This window comes from Cyanistes caeruleus, chromosome 5, assembly GCF_971803275.1.
Source record: "Cyanistes caeruleus chromosome 5, bCyaCae1.hap1.1, whole genome shotgun sequence".
NCBI classification, from domain to species: Eukaryota; Metazoa; Chordata; class Aves; order Passeriformes; family Paridae; genus Cyanistes; species Cyanistes caeruleus.
Genome location: NC_141705.1, coordinates 39,255,755 through 39,282,635, shown reverse-complemented (window position 1 = coordinate 39,282,635; position 26,881 = coordinate 39,255,755). Strand labels below are relative to the sequence as shown.

General features: G+C 35.9%; 1 protein-coding gene across 1 annotated transcript in view; it reads right to left on the bottom strand.

Annotated features, from left to right (window-relative positions):
* Positions 1 to 26,881, bottom strand: part of MARCHF1 (membrane associated ring-CH-type finger 1) — a 130,249-nt gene that overhangs the window by 35,238 nt on the left and 68,130 nt on the right. Inside the window, 3 exon segments of the mRNA XM_086890382.1 lie at positions 3 to 110; positions 393 to 472; positions 12,941 to 12,991. Coding sequence (XP_086746508.1) covers positions 3 to 110; positions 393 to 472; positions 12,941 to 12,991 — 239 coding nt within the window.

Below are 26,881 nucleotides of genomic sequence, written 5' to 3'. Positions count from 1 at the left end.
TTCGTTTTATGTGTTTCTTACCGCCAGGCTCCCTATTAGAAGGGGCCAGCACCATGACAGGGGTTGCATGTTCAAGCTCATCTTCTGACAAATCATGCAAGGCAGTAGATCTAGACAAAGCAGTAAGCAAAGGAAAGGGATGGAAATGGTAAGGGTGGGAGGAAAGAGAAATCACACACACAAAAAAAAGAATGAGAATGAGAACATGAATTTTAATAGAAAAACATGAGTCTAAAAGGCAAAAACAGAATAAAAACAAAGAGAGATCAAAAGAAAACTGAAGTCTATGTCAATTATGAATAAAGTTAAGCAGAAGCAAGAGCTACACAATATTTAAAAGAAACAACTTACACGTATCAGCCAGATGAGAGAGCATTTTTCTCAGCACGTACCTACAAATGTCCTGAGTGGAGGGGCAGACAGACAACCGAGATTGACTCCTGGGAGCTGTTCCTGTTGTAGGACTGCTTGCCTGTTGAAATAAGTTAGACAGTTTGGAATCTTTGTCCATGAAATACATTGCAGATATTTTACTGTTTTGCCACATGATCACAAAATTAAAACAACTGTTTCTGTTGTTCATAGCGCACTGTTGAACACATAGAAGCTGGCAAAATACAGGAAGCTTGAACAAAAGTGAAACCTATTTGTGGAACTAAATACGACTGAAGTGTTTGAGCTCTCATTCGCTCACGACTACTTTTTGTCACTGTTTGAGGAAGCAGATTTCAGCATTTGAATTTTCATTTGGCTGTACTGTAAATGTCTGAAGGGAAAAAGTACTGGTTTTCTTTTCATGCAGTCAAACAACCATGATGATTCCTTTCCAAATCACATGAAGTGCATTTGTGATACATTGAGTGGTGAAGAACCCAAAGCTAACTTTGGTTGAGTGAACTGATGAAACAGCAGGAAGATTAGCGTGTGTTTTAAAAGGTTTTCAAGGCAATCAGATCTTTTAAAAGTGCTGAAAATGTTAAACTGAGATGAGCCTGAAAAATCCAAAGTGCAGGCTGCATCTCTACAGAGCTGATCACATTCTCAAAGAGCAGAAGAGATATAAAGCATGTTTAGTATGTGACATTTTGCTCATAAGGTTGTTGCTACAAATTGCAGAATCAGTTACCCAATACTTTCACTGAAAACATATTTTGATGGTGTTAAAAGCAAACAATTTCAATCTGCCATGCTATCTACTGGCAGCTGAACTGTATGGAATCCAAATGTAAATCCAAGGCGTTGTGATTCTTCAGGATCCCTCATGAGACTTGGTATTGTGGGCAGTGGACTCAATAGATATCATTCTTAAGGCTATGACATTCCCGTAGCTGATTAGGGGTATTAGCTTTTCCTCTGCAACCCCATCCACCCCACTGTGATCACCACTTCCAAATGCAGACAAAATACTACAAGCCTCAGAATGCCACAAAATCGTGCACCAGATGCAAGGCAGTGATGACTTTAGGCAGGAGTACAAAGTACAAATCATACGAAGATGTACAGCCTGTTATCCAAATCTTTTGTACTAACAAATCAAATTCAGTCAGATAACTGAAATTATTTCTAGCTCAACTTTCACAGACGTTTTTGTGGTGTTAAAAAGGTGTTTGAAAATTAGTAGTAAAAGCAAAAATAATTACAAACAGCAAGTACCTGCCAACACTTCACTTTTAGCTGAGGTTCTCAGTATCCGTTTAATTTAATGCATACATCTTTTGGAAACATCAGTCACCACTATGGATTTTTGCTTTTATAAGGGTACCAGCTGAGACTTATGAATAATGTTTTTGCATGAAAACAATCTTCTAACTCCCGGAATTCAAGTAACCATTTTTACCTGCTGATTAACATGGCAAAAATACACCGAACCCACCAACAATATTACTAATTCTTTACTTCTACTGCCACAAACGAAACTCAGAGCTGTAACAACTAAGCCAAAATGAGAAATTAAATTGATAAAGCAACTGATGAATTTATTGACACAATCCTTGTATTCTAAGTTTTTGCCATGTCTGGATTCACCAGTCAAAGGAGGAACATTAATGTGTCTACATGCTAGAAGAAAAGGACAAGTATTTGTGAGAGAAATTGTATCCCATACCTCTTTTTTTACAGGAGTAATATGTCAATTATATGCATTGAGACAGAGTATGAGCTTTACTTATGAACATATTATAAACATATGTTAGATGCATGGTTGGGTACATAACCCATCTTCCATCTCAGCCTCTGAGATTAGCATAAAGTAATTAGGGTTAATTAAGCTACTTAAAGAGGAAAGATGCAGACATCAGCACCAATAAGTAATGTTATTGGGTTACATGCTGCTGCTGTGTGAAAAAACAGAGCTACACAATATTTAAGCCCCAGTTGAAGGACTGCTGAAAAAATCCAGCCCTAGAGTCAAGTGGGGAATCCTGAATTCATCCCTCATGATGAGCTCATTTCTCTTCTCCCCTCCCAGCTCCAGGATTGTTACCACTCTTTCTTTCAGGATCTCTGTACTACAGGGATCTGGTCTCAGATGGAGGTCAGGTCATCTCCATGCAATAAAAGGAATTTTTACATCACCTTGCCCCAAGCAGTACCCTTTGAAGGGATAAGGAGATTGGCTAAGCTGGCCCAGCACCCATACAGTAGGTCTGCACAAGTTCAAGACACTTTCAGCAGCTATTAAAGCAGGAAGCAAGCTAGACAGTTCTTAAGAGAGCTGAAATAAAGCCAAAAACTAAACAAACTCCTTGAAAAGCTTTTACACTTATGATTGGGAACTGCAGACCAGTGGAAATCTAATTATTTTAAGATAAAAATTACATTATCAGTTTGACTATTTAAATCTTGAATTTCACTTTCAACTGTCAAGAGGTCTGGACTGTTTCAGCCCTGCTCAGTCAAATTTACTTTCTAGTTCTGCTGTGCAGACATGATGCTGTTATATTTGTTATGTTTATTGTACATAATTCAGAGAAAAGTTTATTTCCTTCAAAAACAATTTAGATAAATTTCTTTTAAAAAATGAATGCTTTTTGCTTGTTTGTCTAAGCCCTATTGGAGCAAAAATGCCAACTGGTAGGCAAAAAGCCAATGCACCATGTAAGTCTTCAAAAACAAAGCATGACAAGTTATAGACAAGATAATTCAGATTCTTACCTGTGATCAAACATAATTAATTTGGTTTCTACTACTTTGTAACACAAATTTTTATCTATATTATCTAAATGTATATATGTTTTTCTACATTAAATCAGCTTTTCGTGGTAAAAACATAGATTCATAGAATATCAGGTTGGATGGAACCTCAAAGACCACCTAGTCCAACCTGTCTTGGCAAAAGCACAGTGTAGACAACATGCCCCATCACCCTGTCCAGCTGAATCTTAAAAGTGTTTGATCTTGTGGAAAAAAAAAAATTGAACTGACGGAGTGATTTCTAAAATCAAAAAGGTTCTGATATTAATTTTCTGATGTTGATCTGTGTACCTCAGAGGAAATGGAGGCCCTTATTCTGTAAATAGGTCCAGCCTTTGTAAATTAAATAGCCGTGGAAGGACCTGCCAATGTCAGGTCTGTCCTGCCTACCACATGTCATATGAATATAATAATTTACATCTAGATGAACTGTTTTTAAGAACCTGTATATATTTCAACTCAGCTGGATGCCCAGTCCAGACCTCTATCCCCAAATTCCTTTATTTTTTCACCCTATCCTGTTCTGACAGCAGTAAGGGTATCTGCTTTCTGCTACCAGCACTGCCTCTAGGTTTACCCCAATTCTTTTGGCAATTTTCCCTCTTGGCCATCTCTTCTACAAGCCATAAATCTCAAAATAATTAAAAAAATTTAAATAATTACATCTCTTAAATCCAGTCTGAGAGCAAAGATACCTAAAGGGGCATTTACTTGGGAAGGGTGTTTACAGAGAGAACTGTGTATTTTCAAGGCATATCTGACAAACCAGGACATGAGAATTTGAATATATTCTGCTCACGTCTTATCAGTCCAGCTCTTTTGGGAATGTATATGCAACAGATGTCGGAAACAGTCTCAAGCAGACAGATCTAATTGCTATAATTGCTATCCCATTGCTATATTAGCACACTGAGTATTTTGAGATACTGTATTTAGTGAATACAGGGATCAGATTGATGCTGAGGACTCCAATTCCACCTGAGAGGCTGAATAATTTTTTTTTTTAAAAAAATAGTATTCCTTGAATGAATGTCTCCTTCAGACAGGTATACTGTACAGCTCAATGGAGTGGGAAAACTAAACAAGCACTGTACTAATTTTGTCATAACAAATTACATCAGTAGCAGAATTAAATGTGGTAATTCAAAATAAAGCTGTCTCACAATTAATTTATAAGCAAGGCAGCTCATTTCTCTATGCCATCAACACAGGGAAGAGGTCTAAAGGATAATGCCAACTCCAGCTGATTGGGTTTGGCATTTCAAAGAGATTGTTAGTAGAGAGAGATTCCCCAGTCACCACCTTCTGCTGTCTTGGCCAGTTTAGACGAACTCTCTTGTCAAGGATATGTGATTCAATTAACAGACATGACAGGGCACTCATCATCATAATTATTTTTGGGATGTTGATAGTGTGCTTTTCAAGCAGAATGCTGGTAAATACAGAGTTTTCAGGATAAGCAGGATGATAATCACACACCCAACACAAGGGGACTTCAGTGTCACACACAAACGTGTACATGTCTGTGTTAGAAAACCAGCAAATGGGGGACAGAAATAAGTTCAACTGGTGCAAACAGTAAGAATTTAAAATCAAGACTGCCTTTACTTAGGTGTTCAGGATCTGACAGAAGTTTACAGAAAACAATTAACAAAAAAACCCCAAAACATACTAACAAACAAAAATAATATAAAAAAAAGAAGTCCTTAGAGGCCATCTATTGCTTAACCTGCATGTTGAAACTAGTGCAAGAACATGAGTCAAGTTGTGCTGTTCTTAAGAAAGTAGAAGGGATCTGCTTTGGCCTAACAGAAAAGTTGAGTAAAAGCAGATTCCAGAAGTGCAAAGATTCACACAGGAAGGGAGTGAAGCTTTAAATTAACAAATCAGATGATGTAATGGACAGCTTAGATAAAATAGCCTCACAGCTATCACATAAAGGCTAATGAATCCTGTCTCTGTTCTGAATAGAGGCATTTCCAAAAGCTGGTCAACTTACAGCATTGCTGCAGTAGAAAGCTGCAGACAACTGATGGGTGATAGGGCAGACAGGGAATATGTCTAATGCTTTTATTCTCCTACTGAGTTTGCTCTAATAGCAGTGATGCATCACAGAATACTCCAGATCCCACCAGCCATTATAGTTAAAAAGCTGAAACTCTATCCTATTTGTAAAACAGCACACAGAGGAGTGGATACCTTAGAAGATTAGAGCAGTTTGTATGGCAATAAGCTCAGCAGGAGACACAATCTGTGTATTTTAATCTGAAAATTTCTGCTTTGTAAACAACGCAACATTCTGCGGAAAACATCCACCTTTATGTATTTCTATGTGGAAATTTCCTCAGGTCTAAAAAAGATCCAAAACATGATAAAGGTGACCCAAGCTGGGTGTTATTTTACAAGCTCGGTCTTGATGGAAACTGAAATTTGTGCACATGGGTTTGGGGGAGAGGGTTTCTGGGTTTTGGTTTGTTTTGACTGTTTTGGGTTTTTTCTCTTTTCTTTCTTTGTTTCTTTATGATAGAATTCCTGCTTTGTGCTCAGATTTTAAAGCTGTTTTAATTCGATTGATGACTTTACAGCAACTGTTACATCAATTGGCAACTGAATTTCTTTCACAGAAGAAATTATCATTCACAGATTTTCTTTTTTTGTAAATTATTCCTTGCACAATTCTTCTCCAAACCTTTTCTTTCTCTCCTTTCCTCCTTCCCCTCCTTTCACCTGCCTCTGAAGAGGGAACTAAGGGAAAAGTAACACACAAGGAAGGAGCAGAAAAATCTTTAGGGTTCTGCCAAACAATACCATTCAGCACCTTTGAAAGCGAGTATGATCATGTTACAAAGAGGTTTGAAATCTCAAATCAAAATTCCAAATGGCAAATCTATACTATCATTAAAAAAATCAAGCAAACGAGTAATTACAGCTTTAACTTGTAGATTCAATCAGCTTGTTTAAGTTGCTTTCTCCCACCTTACTAATCTATGTTAATCTTTATTTTCAAGGTACAGGTTTGACTAAAAACCCACTTTTTCTATAGGCATAGAAGCACTGCTAGCTAAGCTTTGAATTATCAGATGGATTATAGTATGCAAAAGTCTTTGTATCATAGCAACACAGTATTTTTCATTTATGATTCTCTTCAAGGATGCATCTTCCTAGCCATTATCACTTTCTTAATAAAAATGTTTCATATTTAAAGAAAAAAATGTAGGCAACTGGAACAAAGGATGTGCCAGCTTTTATACAAAAGGTGCAGAGCCAAGAGACCAGCAGCTTTTGACTGTCTGGAGGGAGCTAAGTGGAAATTTAGCCTATAGGAAAGATGAAGCACAAAACCTGTATTTCCTTCACTACAGGATTTTGCAGCAATTTATTTCTAAAGTTAGGCAGTAGTCAGAGAACCATTTAGAATTTCTGTTCCAAAGAGGGCATTTGTTTTCACATATCCCTCTATCTGCACGACTGGAACCCTCGAAACACTCATATATCCTAAAGATATAGGATATATCTTTATCCTAAAGAGCTTTCACTCAGATGCCATTCCTGCCATGCTCCCACAAGTCATATTGCATGTGAGTGCAGACACCCACCACGTTCTTCCTTTGGTCTGGGGGACTGTGCAGGAGACAGACTGGATAAAATCCCATCTGTGAGGATGTCATTCTTAGATTTGAACAACTCCATTCTGGTGTGTATTTGATGTCTATTTATTCCAGCCCTAAGGGAAGAGAGAAGCCTCAATGTGCCAAAGCCAAATAGTTGTAGTAATACTGAAATGACTAAACTGAAAGAAGTCAAACCCTAAGAATGCATCATTATGAAAAACAGGAGATACTGTGTTTTCATGAAGTGAAATAAACGTAAAGCTGCATGACTCCCACCACCCCCCCAATTCTTTACCACTGTAGGAACAAAGTTTGCTTAACTGAAATTGTTTTTTAGGACAAATATGTGCAATGTGCTTCTGAGTGCTATGGTGAAAAAAATAAAAGCCATGCAAAGATTTCTGGAGTATATATGCAACAGGTATGTTACAGATTATAATTACTATTTGTAATTATGGAAATAATTAAAATAATTATAAGTAATAAGCATATGTAATAACTTGAATGTTCCATTTACTGAAAACAAATCAAAGCTGCTTCTGTGTGTTATTGGCTATCACAGGATAGGACTGAATTCTGTGATAACAAAACTTAAAATTATATACAGGCACTACACACTGAGTGAACTTGTATAAAAACATAAAAATTGTGGCAAAACACATTCCACACATACATGCAACTTTATCTGGATGTGTCAATGTGACACATTTAGGTGTACTCAGAATAGTTGTTAAGAACTGTGATGGAATAAATCAGGATCTGTAAAACTGCACACATTCTTGTATACATGCAATCACACATTTCTATGTACTCCCTCTCATTAGAGCATCAGTTTGTAACAGCTCCAATAAAAAGTGTATCCAAGAGTAAACTGACATTGAATTATTTTTTGATGGTTGTCCCCGTGGAATTAATACCATCATATATATTCATGCAATTTTATTCAGAATTTCAATTTTCGGGCAGACTTAGGTAAATTCTGCCACTGTGCTTTTTGTTAAGCTTATTGTAAACAAGGAATAAATTGTATGGACTAACCACAAAGCATTCTCTAATAGAAATCAAACATTCATATCTAGGAGTTTGAGAAGTGCAGAAACAGTTACTATGCAATGGATCTAATTCTAGTTTCTGGTTTTCTGCCTTCCATTTTTTTCGTGTTCAAAACAAATTCTGTTTTGATGAACAAAATCTTTTCACTAACTTGTTTACTTTGCATTGTTGTTTTCAGTAAATGAGAGCTAAGTGCTAGGTTAGTCTTCAGCTTTCATAATAATGATTCTGTTTATGAGCAAGAAGAATGATTTGATGACTAATGTAACATTTATACTCATATTTGAATGCCAGTTTTGTTACACATGGTATTACCCACTGTAAAAGCACTTATGAAGGCTGACATTTTATAAGAGTGAGGACTTATTTTTTCCCTTGATTTGTTTTCTTTTTTGAAAGCCCTAAGTTTTCCCTCAGTTGCTCACTACAATAATCTAGAACCTACACTAGAGGAAGGGGATGGAACTACGTGGTTCCTTGAATAAAAAAACCAACCACCTATCTGGAAGAGAACTGGCAAAGAACAGTAAGAACCATGGATCAACTTGTAGCATCATCGTTGTCTGTAGCAAAACACAAGGGGTCACAAAACTGGATTCAGTCATGCAACAGGTTATCTTGGAAACACTGCAATCCTGGTTCTGGCAAACAAAGTCCATGGTAAGAACTTCTTTAAAAAGAACACTTAAGTTCCTTCATGTTTTTTTCACCATAAAACCTGTCAGGAGATATGCTCTCTGTTGGTGTCACTGCCTAAGGACATGGTGATGTTTGGCCATTACAAAGACTCACAGTGTGTAATTGTGAGCTCTGCTTCAAGCTGGGTAAACCATCCAAATTGCCATCCAAGATTCTCCACACATTCACCTGGACGAAATATTTGAGAATATCAAAACCCGTGTGAAAGATTATTCAATTTTAATGGAAGAGATTAAATTGTAATTTATAATTCAAAAGAATGAATATTGCATTGCTTATTGCAGAATTTGATACTCAGTTTGTGAAATTTCAGAGTCACAAACTGAGTGGTTTGAATCAACAATCAATACATCGGCAACAATAAATTTTTCATCTAGAACTTTAGTGAGTGCTACTTTGGCATCCTGGTGCCTTTCGGTTTTCATTTTTATCTCATTGAGAGGAGCCCCACTCAACACAAGAAATCAGAAATTGCTAACATACAGTAAAAAAAATTATTTCCTTCTTTCTTTCCTCTGTTGTTATTCATATTCTAAATTAGACATGTGAATATTATCACACAGAATATTCCAAAACAAGCACCTCAATTCCTGATATAACTTGAAAGAGTTTTATTATATAGATGCTTCAGAGACTTGCAAATAAAAAATGTTCTAACACCTCCTCTAGGCTTTTGAGAAATAATTGAGGCAAAACAAAATTCAGGCAATTTTCTCCAAGCCTGATTTTCTCTGCACTGAAAAATAAGCCCAAGGTTCCCATCAGAGAATTTCAAATCTTGCTGCTGAGACAGCATCCCTCTCTAATGAGCTCTTGAATCATAATTAACAAACAGAAAGATAATTACAATGTTTTAGAAACATTTCTTCCAGAAGGCATTTTAACATAACCAGGCAGCCTCAGAAACACATATAGAACATAAAGACTACAGACTGTAATTCAGACACAAGACTTGTTCCACTGGTTAACCACAACAGGAAACAATGAATCCAACAGATCCTTCTCTGACTAGCTTTCCTCTTAAATTATACATATATTTAGAAAGACATAAGAATTTTAATGAAAGAAGTTACAGTGCACAGAAAACTAAGCAACAGAAAATAGGTAACGAACAAGGTCAAGTTTTAATTTACTTAGATTTAAAAAACACATGCAGATAGGATAATTTCAATTCTGAAATCCAGAAGACTGCACAATACTATCTCTCCCAAAGAATAATTAAGTTCCTTCTGCTACCAGCAACATTGGAAATAGGTGGGAAACAAGTCTAATGCTTAGAAGAATAGTAATAATTTAAAATCGTCAAGGCTGGCTCATAACTCACATTTCCAAATACTTTATATCTATCTTTATGTGTATAGGTTCCTTTATGTAGATAGCTTTTGAAAGCCATTACTAACCAGTGCTACAATTTGTCAATACAAGGTAATGTGGAATACTGATCAGTCCAAAATATGACTTAATAATCTAATTATTAAATCATTAATCATACTTAATCAAGTGCTAGCAGGGCAGAATGCAAAAAGATTGTTTATTATTGATTGCAAAGGAAAAATCTAGGTTATTACCAGAAGTGCAGCAAAAATCATGGATACATTTTCCTAATTGTCTCTGACTGGAAAACTAACAGAAGCAGTTGCTTTTGGAGTTTCAGGGCAGTTTTCTTGATACAAATAAAGGCTGAGGAGAGTGAACAAATTCCCAGGCTGCTGTTCACTGAAGACAGCCACAGCTGTCAGTCAAATATTTTAAGTTTTGTTCTTTCATTCACCTTAAATAGTCTGTCACTGAAATTCTTGCTAAAAAATTACATGCAGTAAGAAAAGTCCTCTCAACATGCTAAACTTCTACACTCTCAACAGACAGCAAAAGTGAATTTTGAAAAATTGAGGTGTCGATTTACACACACACACATACCCACCTGTCTTGGGAATGTTTGATTTTAAAATCTCTCTATTGAATAGGTGTATATACTAACTAGTATCTGGAAAATACCAAATCAAAACCTTTCCTTCTCATTATAATTAGATAAGACATATTCAGTGTTCAACAATTCAGTTTAATCTGTAATGCCACAAAATTCAGATTTAAAATTCATGCACCTAGCACATAAAATTGCCCAAGCATACACTGCAAACCTCAGGTGTCCTCTCCTAATAAACAATTCGAGAGCATTATGAAATACAGATCTGTATTTACAGAATCTACGCTGTATTTCATTTCCTCAATAGGCTGGCACAAAATCCAGTGATATCTGCTCTGGGACAGAAGCTCTACATCCAGTCAAGGGTGGAATACACAACATATGGTAACTATTAAAATATAATTCCATTTGACCCTTTTTAACTTACACGTACAGGCAAATGAAAACCGTGAAAGACAGTGTTTTGATGACAATAATTTATAGTTTTACATAAAGATTATCTAATTTTTCTGCCCACTGAAATTTTTCCTCTGTGCAAGATCTGACACTGCACAGAACACAGCTCTTGCCTTTGGCATGTAGTTTATCTGGCCTAGAAATTTTCAGTCTTGTTCTGAGGTGAAGTATTTCTTACTATCACTTTCTGTCATGCAGTACTAACCTGCAAAGTCAAGTGTTTGCTTTTCTATGGATACACACACATATATAAAAACCAGCTTTACATTAAAAAACACTTTAATTCAGACAACAAATGAAAATTAGAATTCCAGTCAAATGTCTTTCAACATTTGAAAAACTTCATTGGCAGGTAGCTTCACATAGAAAAATTCATCCAAAACAATGCATGACACTGTACATCAGAAACAGATTAAGTGTGTGACTGAAACCTGTGTTTTTTACCTTGCAACTAAAACCAGTGCAGCTATCACTTTCTAATAAGCAACAAGACTGATTTCTGCAGAAATCACTTCAAAATAAATGTTCAGTCACTCACATGTTTCTTATGTCAATGAATATAATTATGCTTTGTCACTGTGCAATCCATGCACTGGTCTTTAAAAAGAGCAGAAAAAGTTATATCAATTCATAATAGATTTACAGTAACTATAGCAAGAGACATGCATTTAAAACTTGTAATTAAATAATAATTAAGGCAATTCCCAATGATCAATTTTTTAAGTATATAACTATGTAATTTCTAAGGACAGGCAGTAAGCCTACAAGAGTTTCAGTCATATCCTACAGCAGGCTGGATATATCCTACATCTTTTTCTCTGCCTTTCTTTTTCCCTTCTTAACATAAGAGAGAAGAACCTAACATAGAAATAGTATTTCAACTTAAAATCACAGATGGGGTTTGTTGTCTTTTTTTTTTTTGTTTTATGCTATGAGAAGAAGGAAGTTTCACAATGGATACCCCAAAGACAAAAATAATTTGGAAAGCGGTTTAAAGATACCATGCTTGCCCTAAATGCAAAATATTCAGAACCCAACATAATGCATTGCAGATGTTTAGGCCTGGATTAAAAAACACTGAGTTTTTATCTTTTACCTCCTTCCACCTGTATATCTTGGCTATTTGCCATAAATTTCAGCCATATCTGAACCAAAAATACAGACAAAAAGGGGTTAAAACCAAATATCTTCGGTAAAAATCACTGTTGCAAAAACAGAAAGTACTTTGGACCTGATTAGCATAAGAGATTTAATAATCAGGATGCCTTGGCAAGAACAAACAGAGCTTTGAAGACTGCAGGAAGATTGGATCAGACTGGCGACAGGGAATAAGATTGAATCAATTTCTGCAAGTAGAAGAGATGTTGCAAAAATGTGTAAGTTTGTATGATGTTTAACCAAATCATTGTAGCAAAAAATTAATAGCCTTCCTAGAATGGTATATAAACATATGTAGTCCACTGTAAATTTGGATTCTGATCTCCACTCAGTTTTCCCCATCTCTCTCAAAGTTACATTTTGCCTTTCCTAAAGTTTCCCTTCTATTTCCTAAAAACCAAAATGCATGTAGATATAAAGTCCTGGCCTCAGTGAACCATATACCCCTGTAAAAGGAATTCAGAATATAGGCTGAAATGAAGAAAGATTCATAGCTTTTCCCATTACAGCTGTTATAATTTGGATAAAGCAGGAGTAGAAAAGTAGAAAGTAAAAAAAGTAGTAATTCTATCTTAAGCCAAAGTGCTAAGTTAACAATGAACAATTGGAGAAAGCAGGTAAAAAAAAGTGCATGTGTTATTTACTTATTACACATTTTACAGTAATGACTAACTGTATATTTATGATGGAGTTTACAGGCTAACCATAATATTCAGCAGCAAAACTTCAAAACTGGATTCTTATAAATAAAATACTAAAGAAAGAATATAATGGATTAAAGTACTACTTTATATTTAATTACCTAGTTTTCTTTAAATTCTAGAAAAAGGAAATAGATTTCACATACCTTTGAAATATTACTTGATCGACTTGTGGAACGCCCTGGGGATTTGTCATTCTGGAAAACAAAATTAAAAGATGAAAAAGTTATGTCATTTGCATTTCACCTAATCTTTTCTGTGATTGTGACTGCACAGAGATTCTCTTCCTCTCTTTTTCTTCAGTTTGTCTACTGACTGTACAGTGGAAGACAATTCAAAAAATAAACCATCATGGTAGTCTTAAGAATTACATGAGTAAAAGTTTTTAAAAAGTTCTGTAAGAAATTAATACTAGCATTTAATTACTGTCGATTTATTTTGCAGTTTTTTAGAAAAAACATTTTGAGTCAAAGATGAAGGAATCATCAGAGATTCTCATGAAAACTGATACTTATATATGAAAACAAATGTTCAAGGACAAAAATTTTCCAGTCACACTGAACATATTCCTGCTTAAAAAAATAATAGAATTCATCCTCTGGGAAAATTAGCAGTACTAGATGACTTCCTGCACAGATATGTTCTGAGAAAAACAAATTGTGACCATGCAGAGATGTAGTTCAGTTTATCATCTAATCTTCCATCCCCTCTCAGTCTTGCAAACAACACATATACACAAATCAACACTTTATTAAGTGCATTAATAAAGTGTAAGTCAAAGAGCTACACTTCTATAGCACATGGTCGTGGTGGGGTTTTTTCTAGCAATCCAAAGGAGGGAGTGAAGAAGGGGTCCAAAGTTTTTTTCAGTATTTACACTTCCCTGGCAATTCATCCCTGGCTTCATTTACACTGAAAAGGTAAGATATTTCAGAAATAGGGCTCCTTAATAAATGCATGTATCTTAAGAGAATCATGAAAATATTTTCCTCAGAACTTAAGAACGTAGGTTCAAACACTCAAGGGAAACATTCACATCAACAAGACTGATTTTTAGCTAGAAGGAGTTGAACTAGACATCATCTAAGTCTGTTAGATAATCTACTCAGAGGAACAGGGGGTCAAAACCCGAAGCAGAGCTTTCACTTCTGCAGCTTTATTTGCAAGTCATGCATCATGCAAACACACACATGCACACGTCCACAAGAGGCTTTCACCGTGACTATGATCCATCTCTCCTCAACCTGCATTCAATGAAATTACAGAAAAATAAGGTGCCAGCTACCAAAGGCTAAATTTCCTCCTCCATTAATGCCTGTCTAGTCTAGAAATTAGTATTTCCCCCAATACTTTGCAGCACAGAACAGTTTTGTGGTGGCAAAAATGACCAAAAAGAAACCTCAGGCAATTTGTCAGCAAATATTTAGGGAAAAAAGCCCACTTTTATTTGTCATTTTTGTACTAAAAAAAGGCCACTTTGATCTCAACTCCAGTAAGCACATCCATATGAATAAACAGTTTTAAAACTACTTCTTGTTTCATACACCTGTGTATCTTTCTTTCTCCAGACTGTAGGTGGCTTAAGTTTTTATTCCATCCCTCAGTGCCATCATTTTTTTTGTACTACAAATATAAATAACCTGAACTCTCTATTTTGTCTTCACTAGCCCTGAGTAGCACAATGGACACTTGTCATCAAAACCAAGCATCACTGAGCTCCCTGACCACACAGCACTGTACATTTAATTATATTATACAAACTCTCATGACTTCACACCACCTTCAGGTTTGCTTGTCACTTTTTTCTTTTTTTTTTAAGAACAATTTAGAAAAAATAAGTTCTTCAGGTTATGCATTCATTTTTCACACTTTGTCCTTGAGGCCAGGCCCACTTTGAACAGGGATGTGGAGTAGATGATCCTTTCTGACCTGAAGTATCCTGTGATTCAAATATTACTTCTGTGGTATATTATCCACTGTAGCTTTGGTAATAAATTCATAATTCCTTATCCTTTCTCAATGACATTAAATACATACAGTTTTGAATGCCTGCATTTATATCCATAGAAAATAGACTTTGGATATTCTGGGTACATCATTCGGAGGAGCTCTGCTTTGACCTCAAAATAATAGAAGTTATGGACCCATGAAATTAGTTCCCATTTTGTGGTAAGAAATTATGAACAGGGATCACAGCTGAGAAACTCCCTGCTAAAAGCATGCAGCCTTTATTGTCCATCCCTTGGACTAAAACATATACTGTGTTTTCTGACAGTGTAGTGAACCCTGCAACTTTAACTTTTTTTCTTTCAACAATCCGTCGTTCAAGATTCATTTTCAAAATCTGTTTATTGACTACAGCTCTCCAGGCTTTTCACATGATTCATTCTTCTCTCTGGTACATTATCTCCTTCACTTGGGTTACAACAGGATTCTGACTCTCCAACTGAAAATTCACAGCATCCACAGTTTGCAAAGTACTGCTCATACACTGAATGGTTTAAACTGAGAGAAAGAGTGCTGCCTCAACAGTTGTTTTTTTTAAAAACAAAGCAATAAATTTAATCATCATTACTATGTTCAGGTATTTCATGGTGATTTATCCTGAAAACTACAGTATAAATAGAACAAGAAGTGTTGCACTAAATTATAGTGCATAAATCAAATACAGAATTCTTCATTGAAGTTCCTATTCAGCTTGCACAACTATTCATACAACAAAAGAACAGAATAGAAAAGGTACGGCAAAATCACTTTTGCAATGAGTCATTAAAGAGTGTCTGCATGTTTCTGTTTTAATGACTTATGTTTACAAAGTACTCACATTGTTAAGAATAATTGATTTTTGTTATAACTAAGTGAAGAGAAACTATATTGAAGAATGCTTTCCCTACAAGATTGCTAAACAGTAAGATTTTTATTTTTTTTTGCACAGATTCAATACTAATTTCCATTTTAAAAGTTAACAATGAAACATAGAATATGCTGAGTTGGAAGGGACCCAGAAGGCTCATCAAGCCCACCTCCTGGCCCTGCACAGGACACTCCAAGAGTCACATTATGTGCCTGAGAGCATTGTCCCAGTGCTTCCTGAACTCTCAGGCTGGTGCTGTGACCACTTCCCTGGGAACCTGTTCCAATGCTCAGCCATTCTCTGGGTGAAGAACCTTTCCCTGATATCGAACCTAAACATCTCCTGACACAACTTTGGGCCATTCCCTCAGATCACTGGTCACCACAGAGCAGATCAGTGCCTGTCCCTCCCCTACACCTCACGAGGATGTTTCAACTGCAATGAGGTCTGTCCTCAGTCTCCTCTCTGGGCTGAACAGACCAAGTGACCTCAGCTGCTCCTCATTCACCTTCCCCTCAAGGCCCTTCCCCATCCTTGTGGCTCTCCTCTGGACACAGTCTAATGCCTTAATATCTTTTTTACGTTTTGGTCCCCAAACTGTATACAGGACTTGAAGTGAGGCCACAGCACTGCAGAGTAAAGACATAACTGAAGGATTTAACCAAAGACATATATATTCTAATATCTATACATATTTTTGTGCATCAAGGAAATCAAATCCAATTTCCTTAATCTTCAAATCAGATTATTTCAAAGAAAATAGCATTCACCTTTTAGAATTACACTTCTCAGCAGGAATTATTTAATGTCTGTAAAGAGGATTTTATCTCCGTGACTGAGTTTTCTAAATTTAGATACACACACACAGTCCTGCCCCTTGAGCAAAGTGAAAATAAGATGTTTAGAGAGATCTCTCAATAAAATTCTTAAACCTTGTTTTCATCCAGTCAACAAAATAGCAAAACAGCTCCTCCCAAGAGACTCCTCCTGGAGAGGCACAAGCTTTTTGGGTTGTCTTATGAAGACCACACTGAAATGCTTCTCCTTCTTATCAGATGTCCTGTACCACCAATATCTCATCTCTTCTACCCTATGCCACATCCTGCAAATACTCATCACCTATCTTTTCTGAAATGTGATGGCAGAAAAGTAAGTTCCTTGAACCATTCTACTTGAATATCAAGAAAAATCAGTTTGTAAATTTCCTAAGAATTAGGTTTTACCAAGATCATTTACAATGATATACTTGAAAATGCAAGTCAGCCTTCAATATAAATTCTGGGAGGAAGACAATGGAGAAATAATATAACAAAATTTCAGATTGTTCATGAAAGTGTTTTGGGAGGAATACGCCCTGCATCCGTCCCACTACATAATATTAAATAAAACCAAAAACTGTATGTAATTAGTAATTAAAATAATTGAAAGTAAGTGCAAAATCTATTTTTTTACAATAGTAAACTACCTCCAAAAACTTAGTATCAGCCCAAGACTGAGTTCTTGAAGTTATATTATTTTCAGGGTCCATCTTAAATCTAAACCCACTAAACTTTCTAATACAGCTTCTTTTATTTTTATTTTCAATTTGGAAATGTGACTTGCACTGCTTACAAACATATTTTTTGTTTTTAAAGCAAGAGAATAAACCCCTGACTGGGTAGAGGAAGAGGTTAGTAATACCAAATTTCTAAAATACTGCTGTGAACAGTTCAGGCTCTCATTACAAAGAGGAAAGTAGGAAATTAGCTAGTTGCTTTCTGGCTCATACATAAATATTCATACGCACGGTTAACGATTTTAAGTCTTGCTGGGCAGCACAGCAGATTCTAAACTAATCCATTTGTCTGGTTTCTTTCCTTAGCTGCCCCTTGTTTTGCTCTGGCTTTGAGGATCACTCAGGCTGACCCAAGCACTTTGCTAATGGATTGCACTTCATCTCTCTGAAGTGAGCACCAAAGCATCAAGAATTAATCAGAGTATCTCAGTTCACAGGAGAATCTTAAGCAACAGCTTCTGTCATACAAGTATAACAAACCCATCGCTGAAAAAAAACCCTTTTACAAAATATTTTGTCTTGGTTTTCTTTGTTGTGGACTCAAATCTCTGCATCCCATCGGTGCCAGGTTGTGCTTTGCACACATCTGCACACAGTCCCCAGCCCCAGAGCTCCACATGCGGCTGTAATGACGGATATCCATCTGTAAGTCATGTCACAACATGCCACAAAAACAAATTCCTCCTAAGTGTAAGCACAACACAGACCAAACAAACACAGTTTTGCCTGCCTGAAGTGCCTTTTCACACAGTACCCCCTCACTGGATCTGCACAGAAGCCTCCTCTCAGCACCTTTTCACTTCTAGAATTCTGAAAAGGAGCAGAAGCTGCTCTCCCTATATGGCCTGCACTATCACATACATAGAAGATCTCAAATAGGAACATCAGTCGCTGAAAGAGCAGGAACTGACATTATTAAAACTGATGTACAGACTAGATACACTCATTTCAATATCTCAACATGAAAACAGAAAGAAAAAAAATCATGAACCAGGCAACATTTGCTTTAATTGTTAAACAAAAACTCCAATGCCCATAATTATCTAAGACATAAACACACTGTAATTACTGGGCATCATGCATAATTTTACTGGAACCCAGAACTTTTTGAATATGACAGAACTGCTAGATTCAAAGTGCCAAGTGACAGGAAAAGAAGCTCACTGAAAATATTAAAGACTGTGATACAGATGCAATCTTTAATTAAAAGAATGAATTCAGACAACAAACAGTAACTATTAATAAAATTAAATATCAACAAAATACACAGAATATTTCCATTTGTATTATTCATATAGACTGTATCACACATATATAAATAAAACATCTGCAAATACATAACTACCTCTTGATCTATTTGTATGAATAGATGTGTAAATGTATTTACTGTCTACTAGTTCTCTGCTACTACAAATTGCCACAGCCAGGATAATGCTGTCTCCCATGGTGTGGCTATTGCTACATTACTCAAAAACTATCTCAGTTTCTTGTGTTGGGGTCTATGCTTTTACAACAAATACAAGCATATTACTATTTATTCAAAATTATTTATGCCAAGAAGATGACAATGACAGAGCATACAACCTGCCTCCTGGCCAGTTTGGACATGGACAGCCTTTTCTCCATGGGAAAGGAGAGGAGGAAAGCAGTTGCTGGAGATAGCACCCTAACAAATTCAGAGTAACTGGCAATTCCTAAACAGGTTTGATGTGGGGAATTTATGTTCTGAAAGAAAGTCAAAGCAGACTTTAGCTCTAAAATAATACAGAGAAAAAAGCCTATAATCAGCTGACATTATCTTTTATTTTTTTATGCAATTATTCTCTGCTATATATTTTATCTATTTTTTTCATACTCTCAAATATTCAACAGTCAGACATATAATTCCTCTTAAAAATGAATCATACCACTAAATCACCAAATACAAAATTATTGGTAGTCAAATCTATATATGCAAATGTAAGAAAATACACCTCCCTTCTTTGTAAACAAATATCTTGCTTGTTCTAAGACATTTTTACTCCACTGAGAAGTTCAACATTAATGTCAAATCACCTACAAGGTCACTAGGGGAAAGGCAGAAGAAGATGAATCTAAACAGACTGAAGGGCTCTGTTGTAAAGCACAACTGTGCAAAACCAGCTAATTATAAAAAAAAAGGTTCTGAGGATGCTGAAGCATTTCAAAATGCCGTTTTGACTGTCATCTGTGGAAACAGACTACATAGTCCAGTGTGACATAAAAAAAAGTCAGTTTAATTACCTCAGAAGTTGTATATTTGTCACATTTATGTATGGGTAGGAGAGTACATAGCAATGATCAAGGAACTTATATGTTCATGGGTAACTTTACTTAACAATAATGTGCAGGTGCTTTACTTGTCATAGGCCCTGTCATTAGTGTGCAACTAAGAAATCCCTGGTGCCAGATTTGCAGCACGTAAAAATTTTACATTACTCCTTCCACTGTAATAAGGTTCAGAATTAAACATTTTAGGAAGTTATCTCCTTTTTCAGCATTTTATCCTCTAAAAATTTACAATGCCACCAACTACATGGCACAGACATATTGCTGTGTTACCTATGGCTGCTTCTTGTCCTGGCATCTCTAGTGTGATAGTTTCTAATCTTCATATCAGTCCCAGTGTGCCTGAGCTAGTTTTTTTTCAGTGTAAGCTAATAAGCATGATAAATACATCACAATCTCATCCACCATCCTTTTGAGTTGCAAATGGTAATTACAATTTAATGAGGCTCAGGGCACCTTCCATCACAGGCCGAGATGAGTCAATAGCATGATTCCTCCTAAGGCTTTCACAGTGATGCTTTTATTTACCTGAAGTTACATGCATATCTTCCATGTTACAGCATTCAGTTACTCTCTCTATGCTGCACAGATATCCACAGTCAAAGCTGTTCTCCAATGGGAACAAATGCACCATAACAAAATAAAGGAAAAATACAGCATTGAATCAGCCTTGAAACAAGCACAGGCATGTGAAGAATACAGTCAGGAAACACTGTACTAAACATTCCCCTGATATAAGTGAAATCTCTTTCTCAGATCACAAAAAGGGACCGATTTTAATCTGTTCTAGCACATGCAGAAAAAATGAAAAGTTCCTAGAAATCCTCACCAAAATTACAAATTAAATAACCATGAAGCTGGGAATCTGTTCAACACAAATCAATTAACAGACAATGTGTGTCACGTAGTTGCCCTTGAGTGATCGTGAGGTAAGAATCTAGTCAGAAGCTTTTATTGGAAAATTATTTTTGGCAGGGCCTATTACCAAATGAGAATGAGGTTTGTGCTGGTTTTGGCTGGGATAATTTTCTTCACAGGAGCTGGTACGGGACTGTGTTTTGGACTCTGCTGGAAACAGTGCTTATAATTCAGATGCATTTTGGTTTTTCACAGAAACAAGTGCCAATTAGAAGCACCAGTAATTTGCATTAGTCAATACAATGCATCCCAATCTGACAAATGGCTCCACTCAGCTCTGCTGGGAGGTGAAACTGTGTTGCTAAGGACAGACTTAAGCAATAAGCAGTACACTGCTGAGTGGCAGCAGCCTGGGCACAGTGGATCCTACTGCATCCTTGGTCTAGGGCAATACACCAGCCTGAACCTACTGACTGAGAAATTTGTGGTACTCCTCTTCAAAAAAACCCCTATCCTGTACCACCCAGCTCACTTCCAAATGACACAATCTATCAGAGACCACAGAGACAACAATCTCCTAACCAGTTTCTACATTAACATACTCTAAACCCCCCATAGTTTGACATGATTGTTTTCATTCTTTAAATAGATGTCAGATTTTCATACATTGCTAGTTTCACTCACTGAATCCATCAGCTGACTGACAGCACTTTAAGAAAAATCACAAGCATCTAACCACCCAAGGTTGTTCTCTCTGATTAGGCATTCTAAAATAACTAGTATGCAAAAGGACACATCTAAAATAGTATCTGCCCTTGTTGACTCAGGAAATGTGTGGTGAACACCGTGCATTAAACACAGCATTGCATGAAAAATCCAGCAAAATTAGCTGCCCATGGTCTTCAGATTACACCTTGGAAGCCTGTCTTATCCAAAGCTGACCACATAGCTAAAAATTAAAATCTGCAGATTTTAATTAAAGAATTAAATAAATTAAGACAGATACTGGACAAGTGAAACTTGCCATTACTTTTTAATTAAAAAGTCACAGAGAAAAAAGCAAGGAAGACTGTAACTTAAAAATCAATAAACTGCCAGTCAGTACTCTAATGATGTACCCTGGTATTACCAAGATGTATGGAATACTATTCACAAAGGGTACTAAATAAAAAATGAAGAGGGATAATATTAATTACAACTGAAGAAAATATTATGAAAATAATTAAATTTAATGGACAAAAAAAACCAAATATAAGGGAAAAGAGATGGAAGGAAAAATATACATGGGAAAATGTTCCCCCTGTTTTGTCAAAATATGGAACCATATATAGAGTTTTCTCTACTTCTTATAAACATTTCTCTATGCATATAGGCATTTTAACATTGCTTTTAAACACAAAAGAGAAACCCACAGGGAGGGTGAGAAATTGCATGAAATTTATCACTGTTAAGTTTTTAATCAGAGAACTGTGCACTTACTGACACTCAACACAAGGCTCCAAGTTCTCTGACACATAGTGTCTGTAGATTTACTTGTCACATTTAGAAACACAGCGTGGACTCCAAACATCTTATTAATGCTTTCTTTTCCACTGCTATTTGCCAAGTTACTTCTCTTCAGCAAAAACACAGAGCTTTTAATTACTATTGTGTCAATGTCTAACTGCACCCTGTTTAATTTCTACCATCTCACTATGTTAATCAGAGCACTTTAGCTAAAACAGGTAAACCATAGAATTTGAGATAGATTTCTACATGTCAAAACCAGCTTCTGCCATTTGCTTGCTCATTTTTAAATTACCTGGTAATTATAAATAATCTGCATGATTGCACCAACACTTGATTTACATTTATTTAATACTGGAAACATGCGACAGGGATTTTGTGGTTGGGTGTGGTTAATAAAGATACCTTACCTTAAAAAGCTGAAAATGTTTTATACTTCCTTTTCTTGACATTTCTCAGCTATAAAAAATGAAGAAAAACACCACTCCCCCCACCCTTTTTTTTTTTTTTTCTCTAAAATACAAATGCAATTAACAGCCTGCAGGCTTTAATTTGTCAATCTGTTTTTCTAATATAAGACTATATAGCAGTCCAGCTGAAGTTTCATTACTTCTGGACAGGTGTGAAGTGTCACTGTATGTCAACCAGGATATGTCACTGTACATAACTTGGTTTCAGATATGCAATAAAGCAACTCTTTAATTATCACTTATTTTCACACTGTATTACCCTTCTTAAATGGGTTTGACATATAGGAAAGTGACATAGAGTCCTCCTCACTTTGACATCAAGCTATCATTTTGTCTCTCTCTGGCATGAACAGAAAAGCAACACAATAAATTTCACTGCAGCACTCTTAAGTTGAATGGGTCTATTATTTACACATTACTATCATTTACAGATGATGTATTTAGGCATTTCCATCTTTAATCAATAAAGATCTGTCTTTTCATTCTGTCTTGTACAACATGACAGTACTTCAGAACACTGTAATCCCCAGTCTGCTCAGTGGATTTAGCAGGAAGTAGTTGCATTTACTGTGGGAATTGTGCAGGAGAAACAACAAAATTCCCAGGAAACAACTTTTTCTTGCAAACTTTAGACCATTGTGACGAAATAAGGCACTTCCCACTGGTTGTTTTGAGCCAGTCAACTGTTCCTCTGGCCTCCTACATACACTGGGCACTGTATTTATTCTCCTAACCTCCTAGTATAAAATGCAACTTTGCATTTCCGTAAGACTCAGTGAATCTGAAGAGATGGCCATGCTGAACTGATAATGTTTGTTCCGTTATCAGTCTGAATGCTCCCAAACATCTGGTCTCTGCAGTTCTCTATTTTAAGAGCATTCTTGGTGGTCAGTACAAATTCCAGCCAAGAGTTTAAAGTTCTTTGCAAGAAAACAGACATGGTGCGTGGACCATGATTTGATTTGGTTTGATTTCACAGTATGGTATGCATTCCAATTTATCTTTGTTAAGCATGAAAATATGCAGATTTTTTAACTGAAAAGACCAACTAATGCATTTCAGAAGCTGGAATTCAAGGATCACTTTGCTGTCTGTGTTTTTGTGACCTCCTGGATTCCAATCAATTAGTACCAGAGATGAAAGCCTCTGGGTGGCCAAGTGGTTTTCTAACAGCCAAGTGTTTATCAAAGGATAAAAGTTTAATTAAATACACAAAGTCAAAGTGCCTCAATTACAATAGAGCTATAAAACACTACTTGATTATGTTCTGTATGTTCAATATCACCCCTTTCATATCTGCTATCTAATTATAAAGTTTTATATCTTTATGTTGTACACTGGTGGCCAGGATTTCCACTTCTGAACGCGGGCAAAAAAAATCATAAATGTTACCAGTTGAGTAATTTATTTTGTACCAGCAGGCCCTGTAAGTCTTGGTGCTATGGGCTTAGCATGTCTGAAACCTTACAATCACAATCTGAAAATAAAAAGTGTAAGAACATGAGGAAATTTCATGCCAGTTGAATCCATGATGTACGTAGATTCCATAGATATAACCATTAGCAACTTTCCTATTTCTTCTGGAAATCCTTAAGTTCATCTTAATGTGAGATCAGGTTAATAAATAATTAAGCAGATTTTGGCTTATCGTTTAACGCAGTTAGTTTAGTTATGTAGTTTGTAATTTTTAACATAAATGTGAACATTGCAACTCATGTCTCTTTAACCATCAAAACAAAATATAAATTTTAGGGCCTGAATGACAAAATATCTATACAATTCTTTTCAACAAAGCTCCATAAGAAAGTTCCTGGAGTGATAAATGTATTCACCGTAAAAGGTGTAGAAAACTTGAAAAAAGACAGCCTCAAGTTTAAATGAGTCTCTACAGCCACTTCTCTGCTTTAGAACTAACACTGAAGTTAGCTCAAATCTTCTTCCTATGTACTTCAATCCATCCTTTATAAAAAACAGAGTCATGGAATTGTTTAGGTTTTAAAATACTTCTAAATTCACCAAGTCAACTGTTAACCCAGCACTGCCAGATCTACCACTAAACCACATCCGCAAGCACCATACCCACATGCCTTTTAAGTAACTCCAGGGATGGTGACTCAAACACTTCCCTGGACAGCCTGCTCTAATGCTTGATCCTTGTTTCAGTTACCTCTAGAATATTTTAGGAGAGCAATTTTTTTCCCCTCTGCTCTCTGAAATATTTATTATATTCATTAATGAAAGGATGCTGTGGAAATTACAATCATTCTTAGAATGCACGAACCCTATCTAATGCTATATATTCATTTATTCAGTCAGGGGATGGAAGGAAACTATTACACAAAATATTTTTTTTTGTTATTTTCCTTTATAGTTACCTTAATATTTAATTAAAAGTCTGAAAGTTGGTTCTATTTTCCACATAAAATAATGCCAGTAAAAAAGAAGTGAGGAACACAGAATACACCTTGCAAGTTAGTGAACTTGCCAAGCATGTTATACATATTCATGAGAGAAGGTTTCTACATACAGATATGACCTACATTTAGACTCCAAGATGTGCTGAGAGAGGGGCACGTACAGCACAGCATTTACTGATTACTCCCTCTTAGCAGATTTTGTGTTATAAACAGAAATCTCTTAGATGTAAAGAGGAACACCACGGGGCTAAGGAGGAGGAAGGTTGGGGAAAACAGGTAATAATGACACTGTCCTGATGCAGACAAAATGTTACTAGCAAAAGGAGATTTTACTGTCGAGAGCACAATATCTGATTCTAGATGTGACGAATGAACAGAAAAATAAGACCAAAATATAAGAAACAGCTCTGCCAAGCTATCTGATTAACTGTAATGCAGAGACTTTGCAGGCAGCTATTAATTCCTCCCAGTCAGACCTTCATGCCTAATAAAAAAGTCCCTGGCACAATTAGGACAGACAATAATTCAAACTTTCCCAGGGTGGCTATAAATAACTACTTATCAGAATATGGAATAGACTACATTTATTTTATTAATATCTGTTAATTACTGCACAGAATTTAGACTAATGTGTTGGGAGTAGCATCCTGACACTGTAATTGACTTGAGTATTTGCCCACAATATTCCATGCATTCATGTGTTTTTGTCTTCAGGGCTGTAGCTGCTAAAAACGCCACAGAAATTATCCAGTCTCTTATTCATGAAACATTTTAATTACTACCTTACGTTCTTCATTTTTTCCAGTACTGCAGGCAATAACGAAGCATGTGTGATTTCATTCTATTCTTTTCTCTGCTTTCTCACCAAAGAATCCTGCCTTGCTTAGTCACTACACAAAGGGAAATAATATTACACCCAAATCTCTAGTATAATTTTCTAAATAATAATAATAATAATAATAATAATAATAATAATAATAATAACCATACTTCCTCACATTTCAATAGATCTCACTGTAATAAATGCTCTAGATTTTCAATCTTCAGTACATTTCCAGATTTCCAGCAGTCTATGTTCCAGCACAGTTAGACCATTTTAAGAAAATATATAATATTCTGCCACTTGTATCTGAAGCAGGTATTTAACTGGTGACTTACTCAGAGTCAAATGGAGCCCTGTCCACTGAAGATTCAGCTCAGCCATCTCAGGTAGTTGTCCACAGTTTGAAATCTGATGCTCATAGAACATCCTCAGCAACATGATACCTTTCAGATTTTTGGAAACCTCACCTCCCAGTGCTGGCAAACATTTGCATACACAAATATAAAAATGCAGATGGTATTCAGGTGATTCTCTTTTAGGTCTAAAAAACCATCTTCAGTTCCAAATGAGCTTTTTTCCCTTGTACAGAAAGTGTATCTTTCCAATTATTGCTACAAACAAAAAGAGCCAAGGCTTTCACAATGTGAGATTCTAGAGAAGAAATTATTATACAGAAGAGCCTCAGAGGAAGGATTAAAGATTCAATTTTTGGTCCTGATATTTTTATTAAGTGTTTAACTGATTACAAACAATGAGTGATCAAGCAGAAAACAAAGTAAAGGGATTAAATCTATATTTGTTTTCCTTTACTTGCTTTCAGAGTTGAGTTTTTAAAAATAGCAACAAAACCTAATTCCAAAAAACATGTTTGTGTTTTAACTTAGAAGGGCCATGGAAAACTACAATAGTGAGCTGGAAAAAAAGGTCGGGTTAGAGAAAATGTCAATAGAAAATCAGACAGTTGCAGTATTTTCTTTGCTGCTCCTATTTCACAATAAAGACAAAGTATGGAGACATAATTTCAATATTCTGTTTTCAGTTTACCTTAGTTCTTTCCAAGCTCAGCTGCGTGCTTCACCACTTCAGCAATAAATCTCTCCTTTTGTCTAATTCAGGAAAATGATAATGTTTCTGGATACCAATGATCTGCTACTCCAATGTGATTCCCCGTATTTAAAACATATGGCTTCTTGAGTATGCTTCAAATATGTGTCCTGGTTGGAAGGTTAATTAAACTATGATTCTATCTGTTTTTCCAGTTGTAAAGGTCAGTATCCAGATTGAACCTACACTGAAA